Source organism: Cricetulus griseus, chromosome 3 (assembly GCF_003668045.3).
Source record: "Cricetulus griseus strain 17A/GY chromosome 3, alternate assembly CriGri-PICRH-1.0, whole genome shotgun sequence".
In the NCBI taxonomy this organism is placed as follows: Eukaryota; Metazoa; Chordata; class Mammalia; order Rodentia; family Cricetidae; genus Cricetulus; species Cricetulus griseus.
The window spans coordinates 253,435,862-253,448,691 of record NC_048596.1 but is presented as its reverse complement, the minus strand read 5'-3'; the positions used below and the strand labels follow the sequence as shown (position 1 = coordinate 253,448,691).

The 12,830-nt window shown below is 40.0% G+C and overlaps 1 protein-coding gene across 2 annotated transcripts in view; it reads left to right on the top strand.

Annotated features, from left to right (window-relative positions):
• The window catches only part of Mylk4 (myosin light chain kinase family member 4), a 70,750-nt gene that overhangs the window by 41,800 nt on the left and 16,120 nt on the right, over positions 1 to 12,830 (top strand). Inside the window, exons 2-4 of one of the 2 annotated variants that reach the window (XM_035441522.1) lie at positions 8,836 to 8,914; positions 9,243 to 9,660; positions 10,880 to 11,169. In XM_035441522.1, the coding sequence (XP_035297413.1) occupies positions 8,836 to 8,914; positions 9,243 to 9,660; positions 10,880 to 11,169 (787 nt within the window). The remainder of the gene's footprint in view (positions 1 to 8,835; positions 8,915 to 9,242; positions 9,661 to 10,879; positions 11,170 to 12,830) is intronic. The other variant, XM_035441523.1, reaches the window with a different exon arrangement.

Genomic DNA, 12,830 nt, shown 5'->3' with positions numbered 1-12,830 from the left:
ATGCCTGGATGTGAAGGACTTTAACAGTAACATGAAGAGACATTTATTTCACACCTGATTCAGTGTTAGGCATAGAAGTTTCATCAAATATTTCAAAGGAAATAGCTGCTGCCTGCTCTCGCCTTCTGGAAAAATTAGATTCTATAATTGCATTAAAGTGCACAATGGCAGTGGCAATGACTAACTCAGACCTCATCTTTCTCATCAGAAGGATCTGCTGTGCTAATGTCTCTCTGTGCTAACGTGTTAAAGGAGTTACATGTTGAGGAAGTTACAGCCGGTGCAGAAATGTAATAACAGATCTTAACCATGCACATTAAACAAATGAACATTTGTAGTGCATGTTCTGATTTTCATTAGGAATAATACATTTGCTGAGAAGGTGGCCAAATGGTAAATTACTTTACAAAACCACACTAGGAGTAGAGTTCCAGATGTTAGTGGTGACACAGACATTTGCAGTCCTATAAAGGTCCAAAAAGACTATAGTTTTTTCATAGAGGTACAGATTGGCAATTTTCCCTACATGAAAGTACTTTTAGGCACTAGAGGATTCTGGGAGCTGGGTATCAGGGTCTGCTGCTGAAAGAGAATAGTAAAGTGTATCCTATTGCGAGGTCTCAAGAAACATTTTATACAGGCATTCAATATGCTCGGTCACTGCCTGGAATTCGTCTCTCCCAACTTACTAATGAATGAAGCAATCACTCAACACTTGTCTGTCATATGCCGGACACAAAGTTAGATGTTAGAGATACTAATACGCCTAGGCAGGGTCAAACAGACCAATACTTCCACCATGGTCTGATGTTACACATGCGTGACATTCATGACTGACCAAGATAGAGAATGAGGATATGGGAGAAGCATTTTTGAGAAAAAAATCTACAGAGGAGCACTTTGCCAAGTTAGGTCTTGAATAAATGCATAGGAACTCCGAATGCTTTTTCAGACTATGCTTTATGCACCACTTACATGAGAATCACTCGCAAACCATGTTCTTGTGGCTCTAAGCCAAATTAAGAATATCACAAGGAAGGAGATTTATATATTTTAGGACCACATTCTTAAATTTTAATGTCCGTAGAATTTATCTGAGGACTGACTGAAATTCGGGTTCTAGGTAGCGAGGGAGGGCCTAAGGGCCTGAGATTATTCCCTCCCTCCCTCCCTCCCTCCCTCCCTCTCTTCCTCCCTCCCTCCTTCCCTCTCTCCCTCCTTCTCTCCCTCCCTCCCCCTTTCCCCCCCATCCCTTCCTTTTTTTCTTTTGTCTTGTGGTGACTGGACCCAGAGGTAAGCATGCCCGTCACCTGCTGTGCCTCTGAGCTGCTGCCCCAGCCCTTCTATGCATTTCTAATAGGCTTTCAGGTAATGCTACTGCTGTCCAGTCCACAGATCCATTTTGAATTGAAGGGGCCAGACACCTAAGGTTTAGTGAACTTAGGATGAATTAGGTTTTAAAAATATTTATTTACTTAATGCTATGTGCATGCTATGGCATGTGTATGGTCAGAAGACAACTTCTGGGAGTTAGTCCTCTCCTTTCACTATGTGGATTCCAGGGATTCAACCCAAGTTGTTAGGCTTTACCGGCAGAGCCATCTTACCACCCCTACCTCCAGTTATTTTTAATATAGGGTTCATTTTACTTATACCAAGTTTAGGGACATTTTGAAGAGCTTCATAGCTACCCCTTGCTTTAAAATGGTAACCTTCTAAAAGCCATTCTGATTCATAGTGAATTGCAGTTTTCCTACTTGTAGGGAACAAGCCATTAGGAGCTTTCAGTATTTTGCCCATTTAGTCTAAGTTTAGAAGGATCTCTGAGGTTTCTACTACCCAAACGCCACACATCCCCTCACCCTAAGAACACTGTTCTTCTGTCCAGGCTTCACCAGCACAGGACACCACAGAGAACTGGTCTGGGGGATGGAGTTGACAGGATTAATGCTTGGGGCAGGAGACAGGAGATGAAGGAATAAAAAGTCTAAAATAAAATGCATACTGAGAACACCAAGTGAAATGAATGCTCTTAAAACTGTCTTCAGTAGAAGAAATCAAAAGGTTTATTGGGTGATGAAAAAACACTGTAAACTTCATGGACAAATCTTCCAAGATTTAGTCTGATGTAGTATAAAAAGAATTTTACGTGTAAGACTCAGTTTAACCAGGTGACAGTAGAGGAACGATGATTCCATGGGAACTTGGTTTTTCATTCGCCGGCTCATGTCCACAATTTCTTAGATGCAGCACCACTGCTTTTAACATGCTCAAGTGTTATCCTGCCACAGAACCCTAAGGGGGCTAAAGGATACCGTGGCTTATGGTTTTCAGATTTACTTTTATATGAAGATCTATAAATAATCCTGGGACTTGTCAGATGATGTTTCTCCTCATCAGCTTGAGTCTTTCCCTGGCTACTTGAAACATTATGACCAAGAAGCAAGCAGAGGGTCTTCGGATAAAGGATCATAGGTGTGGTTAGGGATATTGGCTTTTTTATTTTACAGTTCTCCTTGGTTACTCCATGGTTCACTTTTGCAAGGGGATTTAGGATCCCCAGGGTGGTTCTTTAGACTGATTGCCACCTAATATTGTATACGTGGGTCCAGGGTGAGAAAGAGGAAGGATTTGTAGATGCTCTGCCCTGGATGAGGTCGAAGATGCATGCAGGTTTTGTGGGATTGAGGAATCAGCACTTGACAAGTAAAAAGGGAAACAAAGGATAGACAAGCCCAAACCAACACAGGTGATGGCAGTACCTTACAAGGGCTGCAGTATGTTGCAACCACACAACTGTGAGTGGGGTTAGGAGGACCTCAACATGCAGGATCCACTTCTTTTACTATCACTTTTATTCAAATCTTCAGGGTGGGGGGTCTACGCATTTAGAGCAAGAGTGTATGGAGCAAAAGAGGGCAGGCTGGGTCAACAGGTTTGGAAAAGTCATTGTCTGAGGAAAAGAATGAAGTCAAAAGGGCTCAGCATTCTATCTTGGGGCAGAGGGAAATAGAAAGAAACACAAGGAACTGAGAAATGGCTAAGTGGTTAAGAGTACTGGCTGCTCTTCCAGAGGACCTGGCTTTAATTCCCAGCACCCACCTGAGACTTACAACATAACTCCACTTCCAAAGGAACCAACACCCTCTTCCAGCCTTCTCAGGTTCTAGGCACACATGTAGTACATACACTCATAGGCAAAACACTCATACAATTAGGTAAAATAAGTAAAATTACAAAAGGAATATGAATCTTTTATAAGGTATCTTAGTCTAGTTCAGCTCAGCCATCTGGTATAAGATAAAGCAAAATTAGATTTGCATGACAGAGTACCCAGTGGGACTAAACATTTGGAAAAACGTATAATTTTCTTGTTTTAAACTTTTTTTTTCTAAAGTTGACAGAGATAGACTGGATAACAGTGTGGAAGGGATCATTCACAGCTGTGACCCATACATAGCATGTACCCTAACAGTGGTGGGGTAGACACTGGGGTTCCACACTCTTGTCTTCTGTGGCCAGCCTCTGTCACTGGTCTTCCAAAACTCTTTCAGACATATATCTGTGTAGGCTTTTTGTTTGGGGTTTGCTTAGCATGCATGAGGTCCTAGGTCCAACCCTCAATTAAAAAGAAAGAAAGAAAGAAAGAAAGAAAGAAAGAAAGAAAGGAAGGAAGGAAGGAAGGAAGACCTTTGTCAGCAAGGAATAGCCAAAGAGGATGAATGGAACAACATTGTACTATACTGGCTATTCCTCCCGGAGAAGATGGAGGAATAAGGCAGTTTGCTTTTAAAAATCAGAACAACAACAACAAGAAACCCAAAAGTCCATCTTATATGTTCATGTGTCTTCATTTGACAGTCTAGTTAGACTTTGCTGAACAGGCAGCTTTAACATCAGACCCTGAAGTCCAATTTTCATGGTTCTGAATGGAACACTGTTCACAGTTTTGTGGACACGTCCAAAGGCTTTCATTTTCTGGGCAGGGTTATTTACTCAGGTGACTGATTCTGCTTGATGTCATCCACAGCTCAGGGAGGAGCCGCTCCCTCCGTTCTGAGGTCAAAGCCAACAATTTCCTTCCTGGATTCTGTTGGTGAGACCCTGTCCTAGCTTACTCCTTGCCAGTGCCCACAGCCCACAGCACAGGCTGGCTGTGTGAGAATTCCTCCAGTCTGACCAGGGTATTTCCTTCATGTTTACAGCACAGGGAATTTGAGAGCATCTGCAGATGAAGATAAATAAATCTATTTGCAAACAATCTCTAAAATTAATCTTTGATCAGACTGGTGAGATGGTACAACAGACAAAGGTACTTGCTTAGCAATCTGTACTCAGTTTCCAGCCCCCACATAGTTGAAGGTGAGAATCAACTCCAGCAAGTTGCCTGCTCAGCTCCACACTCTGCTGTGGCACAGTAACTCTGAATAAAACATAAATAGACACAAGATTTTAAAATTAATCTTTTAAATTCAAATAGGGGAATGTAAGTATTTTGACTGTCTTTTTCTAAAAATCTTTCTCTTTGTGTCCTGTCAGGAATTATTTGTTCTCATTTCTCCCACTAAGAACCTAGTTAAAATTTAACAAAGTCATTTAAATTGTTATAATTTTGTTTTTATTACTAGACATTAGGTTAAAGTGACCAGAAATTGTTCACCATGGCATTGCCATAGCAACGAGATACAGAGCCACTCTTCAGGGTGCAGTTTTGGTTATGTCCCATGTGTGATGTTGTGATTTTACTGTTCTGAAGCAGCTATAATCCCCAAATACAGGGATGTGATTATCATGTAGCGTTTGTTCTAAAGTGAAGCAGAGGATGTGAGCAGCAAGTGGCAGGATGCGTTAGCAATGGTCCTCAGGGAACCCTGCTTGCCTGTGATGAAGTCTAATGGCGGAACACCCTCACCGGCAGAACCATTTCTTCCTCCCTTCATTGCACACTGCTTTCCTGAGCATTGTTTTAGAGTCCTAAACTCTCCTGTTCAAGTTCTAGAGAACCAAAAATAGAAGGCTCCATATTCCAGTTGGAGGACAGATGTGTCACTTGGTGGCACAAACACACAAAAATTGACTACAGTACTGTTGAAGTCTAGTGATGGTTCACTTTTACTGTCACTGTTAAGGTGAAGTCTTTTTTTTTTTTAAATTGGTTTTTAAAGAATAGTTTTTATTGAATAGATATGAAAGGAGTAGGCAAAGTTTTTTGTACTTGTGTGTTAATTTCCTGTTCAGTCATCTCACTGCTTCCAGGATTGTTGGGATGCAGCCCTGAAGTACAGGACAGAAAGGAACTCATGCCTGGGTAGTGGGTGCTCACCAATGTGCATGGTCGGTTCCTTTGGCAAGGCAAACTCTAGAGACAACAGGGTGTAAAGTGTGTGATGAGCAATGAAAGCAGGCATCTGAGCAGTGAATCTTGACCTCATATAGAGAGCAGATTGTAGAAAAAGAAAAACACTTTGTAAGCTCTAATTATGTACTTGTCCTTGAACCAGCTGACTAGAACTTTTTTTCCTCTTTCCAAAACAGAAAATTAAGAAAACTCAGAATATGAATGGGATAGTGTTGTCTAGTATTCTAGCTTGCTTTCTGTTACTGTGGTAAGCACCACGACTTGGGGGAAGAAAGGATTTGTTCAGTTTACACTTGCTGATTGCAGTGGATCCTCAAGGGAAGCCAGACCAGGGACACAAGGGAAGCAGAGGCAGGAACCATGGAAGAATGCTGTTGCTTACTGGCTTGCTCTCCATGGCTCCCTTAGCCTGCTTTCTTACACAACCCAGGACCGTCTGCCCAAGGGTAGTATTATTGCCACAGTGGATTGGGCTCTCTCACATCAATTATTAACAAGAAAATGTCCCGTAGACATGCTCTCGGGCCAGTCTGTTAGAGGGAGTTCCTCAGTTGAAGTTCTTTCTTCCCGGTGCTTAGTTTGTGTCGAGGTGACAAATCTAACCATCCTGCCTACAGAAATGTGTCTCTGAACTCTTTGATTTTACACAGTTATCAGTAAAAATTTATCACACTCTAAAATATTCACCAATTATATAGATTGCTAATGTGTGTGCATATTTATTTTTAGAAACAACATTTATTATAGTAACTCATAAATTATGTTTGCCTAATTTTGTTAATATATTTTTAAATATGTGAAATATAAATTTAATAAGAATTGTTATAAAAGATATCGGTAGGCAGTGGCAAAGGTATCTATGTACAAATACATACATATTTTTTTAATGACCGAATAGATGAATCTAAATGAAATGAACTCTTGTTCATCTCAGCCAGAACCGTGAATGCAGCAGAGGAGTGTCTTTCTGATTCACCCCTTTGCAGGATGATGAGAATGATTTTATGAATTTCTTCTTTAACAGCACCGACCCTGACTTCTACATTCATAGAAAACAAATGTCACTTTTGGACAACAGGTAAAATGATCCATAGAGAGCCATGTCCTGATTGAGGAACTCCTACAGAGGCCTTGGGATGCAAACTGAAAAGGCTGCAGCGTAAAGGTCCACGTGGTTGCTACACAGGGAGAGGAAAGGAAAAATACTACTTCTGTCTGTTAGAGACACTTCAGTTCCTCTAGATGTCAGCATCACACAGGGAAATGAAACTATAAATAGCCTGTGGCAATGAATGGAGCCTTGCATTATTTAAAGGGTAAAACACATGTGATGCATAATTACAAAAAGGAAAAGCATCCCTGCTTGGTGACTGGCTCCTGTGTCTTCAGCACTGACAGTTTCTGTGCTTGGCCAGGCCAGACTCTGCCTGAAGAGTGTGGACACCTCATGCTCATATTTGCTGCTGGATACTCGTGGCCTGACTAGCTCCACGGAGATAGCCAAATTCTTACTTTTACATATTTTGATGAGTTGAAATAAATGAACACACACCAGGTTTAATCATTATCAAGTTCACGTTTGCTCTTTCTGTAGTATCTATGCCACACAGGATAAATCACAAAGCATGGTGCCTACCACTATGCCAGACATTTTCATTTCAGAAGAGAAATTACCAAGAGACAGATATAAAATGCCATCAACACAATTTGTTAGAGTGCCTTATTTGACTAACTTGAATATAGACTTTTCAGAACTAAAATGAAACCATTTCTTTCTGCCCTCTTCCATGTAAATTGTAATCTTTTAGCTAAGGAACACATACGTCTTCCTTGCTGTGTTAATGTTTTTATTTTATGCCCCCGCTCTTCTTATTCTATGGTGTCTATTCTGCAGTAGATCCACGTCAGCTGTAACTATCCAGGTTGGCTAAAATCCTTTTCTATACCAGGAAAATAGTACAGAGTATGCTGCCACTTAGAGAACAGACCAAGTAGAGAGAAGAATTAGAATCCAGACTTGGTTATAAAATGAGCTTGATAGCCTCTCTCAAAGAGTTTCTGTGAATCATGAGTGAGTTAACCAAGTGCACTGAGGAATTTCTAGTAGACTTGTCTGTGCTCAATACATGTTAGCATCATTGTCATTCCCATTCTTATCACCATCATCATGACCACACTACCATCATCATCTTCACTGTTATCCCCATCATTGCAACACCATCACCACACCTCCATCATCACTATGCGATGTCTCTAGTTCGAGCACCATGGCCATCATAAACCCAGCACCTAGAAGGAAACAGACTGGCAAAAACAGTTCAGTGAAGTGTTACAAGGGACACTGGTATTGGCATAAGTGCCAAGTTCCGTGCCCACATACAGAAGCAGCTACTGACTTCACCTAAGGAAATTGAAGGACATTTTTCACTGACATCTCTGTACTTGACATAAAAGGGAGAGGCTTTCTATGGCTTTGATCTTCAACCTTGGCTTTCTATAGATGTTCTAACTGTGCCTTTGTGTGGTGAGGCGCCCATCTGGAAAAAAGGAAGCATTCCGAGTTATAAGCATATTTGCAATTTGTCTTTGTCCCTACAGTTGGCACTTACATGATCTCTCATATTTGCAGGGCAAATTGTGTTCTGCTCCAAAGAGTGGAGGGACTGATTTTCTGTGGCTTCATGGGATTTTATCAATTTACAATGTATAATTTAAAATTTGTGTGGATTAGGCTATTCTTTACCTTTCACACAGTGTATGGAAGGGTTTGTATGCTAATCTGGGAAGTATTGTGAGTACCGGTAACTGCTTGGGAGAAAGCTATCTTCTAGGGAAAGGAAGAGCCAGCTGTTAAGAAGCTCATTGCCTGGAGTGTGGGAGGACAGGAGGGACAGGGAACAGGGATTGGTATATAAAATAAGATTGTTTTTAATTTAAATAAAAATTTATTTTAAAAAAAGAAGCTCACTGACTTCATCTCCTGCAGGTAGTTTAGAAGTCATTCACATGTTCTCTGATTTTTCTTCAAATGATAAGTGAACCAAATCAAAACAACTAAAATGGAATTATATAATATAGTAGTTTCAACTTGGAACAATTTTTCCCTTAATCCTGAGGACATTTAGTAATCTTGGGAGATATTTTGCTTTATTAACATTATTTTTTAAGAAAATTAGCAACATTTCAAATAGACAAGAATAAGGTTGAGATTTTTTTTTTGCACTACAGGGTAAATATAGTCAGTAATAATGTATTATAAACAGTAAAACTAATTAATGTCTGGGGTCATTTTTGGTCACCACGGCTGGAAGGCAGAGTTCTGCTGGCACTGGTGAGGAGAGGCCAGGTATAATTCTAAATGTCCTATGGTGTTGTGATGCTCTGTACACAAAGAATTGCACAGCCCATGTCAGTAGCACTAAGGCTAAAGTGTGTATACAGTAGGTAACCTTGATTGCTTGATTGTACACCAACAGGCTGAGGAAAACGTGTGGTCCAACCCTGCACTGAATGAAAGGACAATTGTCACAGGTGGCAAGACATCAGCCTTCACAGGTAACATCCTTAGGAGACTTAATGGTTATGGAGATAGTTCTGCTATTACTCTTACTTGGTAGAAATCATATATTCCTACCTCCTATGGGGACGAGTGGTGTTTCTTTAAATATTTTTATCTGATTGGCTTTGGACTTAGAGTGACAAATAAGAAAATCTCTTGACACACAGTTTTCAGTCAGTTGGGCATATTTCATTCTGCTTTGCTTTTGAAAGCTTAAATCTGCTGTTAAAAAGAAGGTAGACTAGAGATGCCATTAAATGAAGCCAAAATTAAAGTGATCACGTGTATTCTTCATTAAAATGTTTTGTGTTCTGTGGCTTCTAGAGAGACCTGACCAGAAAGACCAGTTCTCCTCCGAGAAAGAAAAGGTTACCCAACTCAACAGGAAAAATGCGGAGAAGACCAGCACCTCTGAACTTCAGAGGAGTTGTGCCGTTGGTCATAAAGAAAGACAAGACAAGGCAGATTTTGTTCTGAGGAATTCCACGGAGCTAAGAGAGAATGCGGGTGGAAAAGATGGTCCATGCATAGGAAGTCTGGAGAGACAAGAAAGCAACATCCTGGGAGATAAACAGTACACTGTTCACAAAGGAGGGAAAAGTGGGTTTCCTTCTAAGGAAGATATCAGAGGAATAAAAGCTGAGCACAGAGTTTCAACAGCTGCAAGTGAAACAGTGCTGGACAAACATCCAACTGCAAATCAGCACATTGATGAAATGAACGGTGGCCCAACCCATGAAAGGTAGTGTTACGGTATTGCACATCCACAGCTGGTGTCTTTTATGGGCCTTTGTTCTATGGCATTTGAGGCCATTTTGAAAGAAAAATGAAGATGTTTTTAAAGGCAATGTTTAGAATGCACTCCTATCTTATATTGATACTTCATGGATACATTTTCCTATTATTCTATTCTTCTTCTTTCTTCTTGCCAATATTTTCAGTTATTTCCTTCCCCCTTCCTCCCCCACCTCTCTCCTTCTGTCCCTCCCTCCCCCTCTCAGTCCTTCCTCCCTCCCTTCCTTGCTTCCCTCCACTGGGGCTGGAGCTCAGGGCCTTGTTTCAGCTAAGCCTGTAATTCCTCCCTGACCCCCATTTGATTGTTTCTAAGTCTTACACCAACACTGAAATCACAAATTTGGGTATCTCCAGTAATCAATACTCTTTAAAAAAAACAAGTAAAAAGTTTTGTTGTTTAGCAATAAAAATCATATCCTCCCTAAGGCCAAGAATTAAATAATGATTATGTTGAGTTGTAAATTAAAAACCCAAATCTGAAGGAGTTGACCTAATCTATTATACGTTGGTTGTTCCTTGTATGAAGTAGACAATCAACCAAGTTTCTTCCTTAAAAGTAAAATTAAGAAGTGTCATGTACAAATTTAGGAATCTTTGTATCCAATTAAAGTTAGCTGCTTTAAGTATGGTGAGTATTTGTTTGCAGCAAAGGGGATCCAAATACCTCTGATGTCTTTTGGGGGTCTTTAAGACATAGCTGTTTCTTAGCTTTAATATAATATATTTAAAATTAATCTTGAAGAAATCTAATTTCTACATATTAAACACTGGTTATTATTGAGGTCCATCATGGCAAGATGTGCTTAGGAAAACCAGCAACTGCCAAAACATGCCAATTAAGCCAATTCTTCCATCAATAATAGTTCTTCTGTGGCTGTCAATCTTTAGAGAGATCACTGCTATAATTTCTATAATTTCTCTCTTCTATTTAGTTAGATTTCATAAACTACCACTTTTGTACTCAGAGTGAGGTCCTTGGAAGACTCTCTGTATCTTGTAACCTACTTGGATTTGATGACCTCAACTGCTGGACTAGTCACCTCTGTGTCACAGATACATCACCTGCACAAACACCATCCTAAGAAAGTTTCAGTTATAAGAGTTTTGACAGTATGAACATTTTGTCCTTGAAACATTGAGAGCTGCAAATGTATTTTATTTTCCAGGTGCATCAGTAATATAAAGGCCATTTCTACACCAGGAATCCTGGGAAATTCAGCATCAGGATCCACCTTCCAGAATGCCGAACAGACAGAGTCTGCTGGCAGCAGTAAGCGCAGAGTGGCAGAGGAGTGCTTCCTAAGTGAGGACAACAAAAAGAGCAGGATAGATGAAGTGAGTACGGGGGAAGAGCCCACAGCTAGCACAGAGGAAACCAGACAAGCCAGGTGCCTGGATGACAGACCCCAGGATGGAATGACAACCTCTAGAGAGAAAGACACAGCAGTTCTACTAGGTAGGAAATGCTTTTTGTTCTGGACTTTTAAAGCTTCCTAACTATCCCCAGCAAGCATTCCAATAGAATTTCTCTTATCTTAATAGCTTTAAGAAAACATATGCCATATTAATGCTATTAGTATATTTAACTTGAACACTCTTTGTGGGGTCAAAAGAAACAGTCCTATCTATCTATCATCTATCTATCTATCTATCTATCTATCTATCTATCTATCTATCTATCTATCTTAGGTGTATGTGAATATGTATGTAGAATATATGTGATGCTATAAACATGTGTGCTCAGGGTATGCACCTGTACATGTATGGAGCCCAGAGGAGGACACCAAGTGTCCTGCTCTATCATTTCCCACTATATTCCTTTGACACTGGAGCTTGGCTGGATCCATCAATAATGGGCACAACACTAGACTTTTGACATGGATCCTAGGGACCCTAACTCATGTCTTTAGGCTTGCACACAGAGCACTTTTACTCACAGAGAATCTTCCCAGCCTGAACAAAATCTGAAGCAGTAAATACTTCCTGAATAATTCTCTCCTGGATTTATTTCAAAGTATATTTATGGCATGAGAGGTGAATGTTAGACATCAAATTAGATACCATGAGATTTGTGCTATCTAAATATAAAAATGTTAAACTAATTAAACAAAATCAATATTACTATTTGGTAGTATATCTACAACAAGCTAAGTGACCACATGAAATATATATTGGATAAATGCCAGGTTTAAAGGACATAGCTGTTTTGGAGCCAGGCAGTGGTGGTGACCTTTAATCCCAGCACTCAGGAGGCAGAGGCAGGCAGATCTCTGAGCCAGTTTGGTCTACAGAGTGAGTTCCAGAACAGTCAAGATTGCGCAGAGAAACTGTCTCAGAAAACCAGTAAGTGAATAAATAAATAAATAAAATAAAGAACATAGCTTTTAAAAAACTCTCCTTTCTTTGTACCTTTGCTGTGTGTGTGCTGTAGCTGTTTTAATAAGGAAATGGGGATGAGCAAATGTGTGGACAGCAACTGTGGGAAAATATGAAGACCATTAGGAGAAGTATTATTGAGCAGCTATGCCTGGTAGCATTCATGCTGATACAGACCATCACTTAAGCATATGGGGTGGAAGGTGGAGAGTGGGAGAAACTGGATTGTAGCATATAACTTACAGTTTTATTGGGTGTTTTATTTCCATTCAGCCAGGAAAAATTCATCTCTGTACTTGAAATGCCTCTGAAATAAAGGCTAAAACATTTTAGAAAGCAGGGTACAGTATCAAATATTGCAATGACACAAGGAAATAATTCAACTTTCTCCAGTTTTCCTCTTTGCTTTAATTAAAATGTGAATCATACAGGAGCATTTTCCAAAAAGATGAATCAATTAATTTCTCTTGGTCAAATGAAAAGTGGTTTCAGGCTTGAAAGCATGAAAAGAAAACTGTGGTGCTGGAGATCAAACTAAGTATCTCTTCCATGCTAGGAAAATGCCTTCCCACTGAACTTCAGTTCCAGCCCCGATGTGTCTGACTGTCCTGGGATTACAGATTTTCACCGTTTTGCATTTTGTTAAAAGTCACCCTAAAGAGTTTGTGGATAACATTGTTTCTCAAAGATACCCGATAAGATATTCATGAGTCACAGACTATTCATACATGAAAAGGAAAT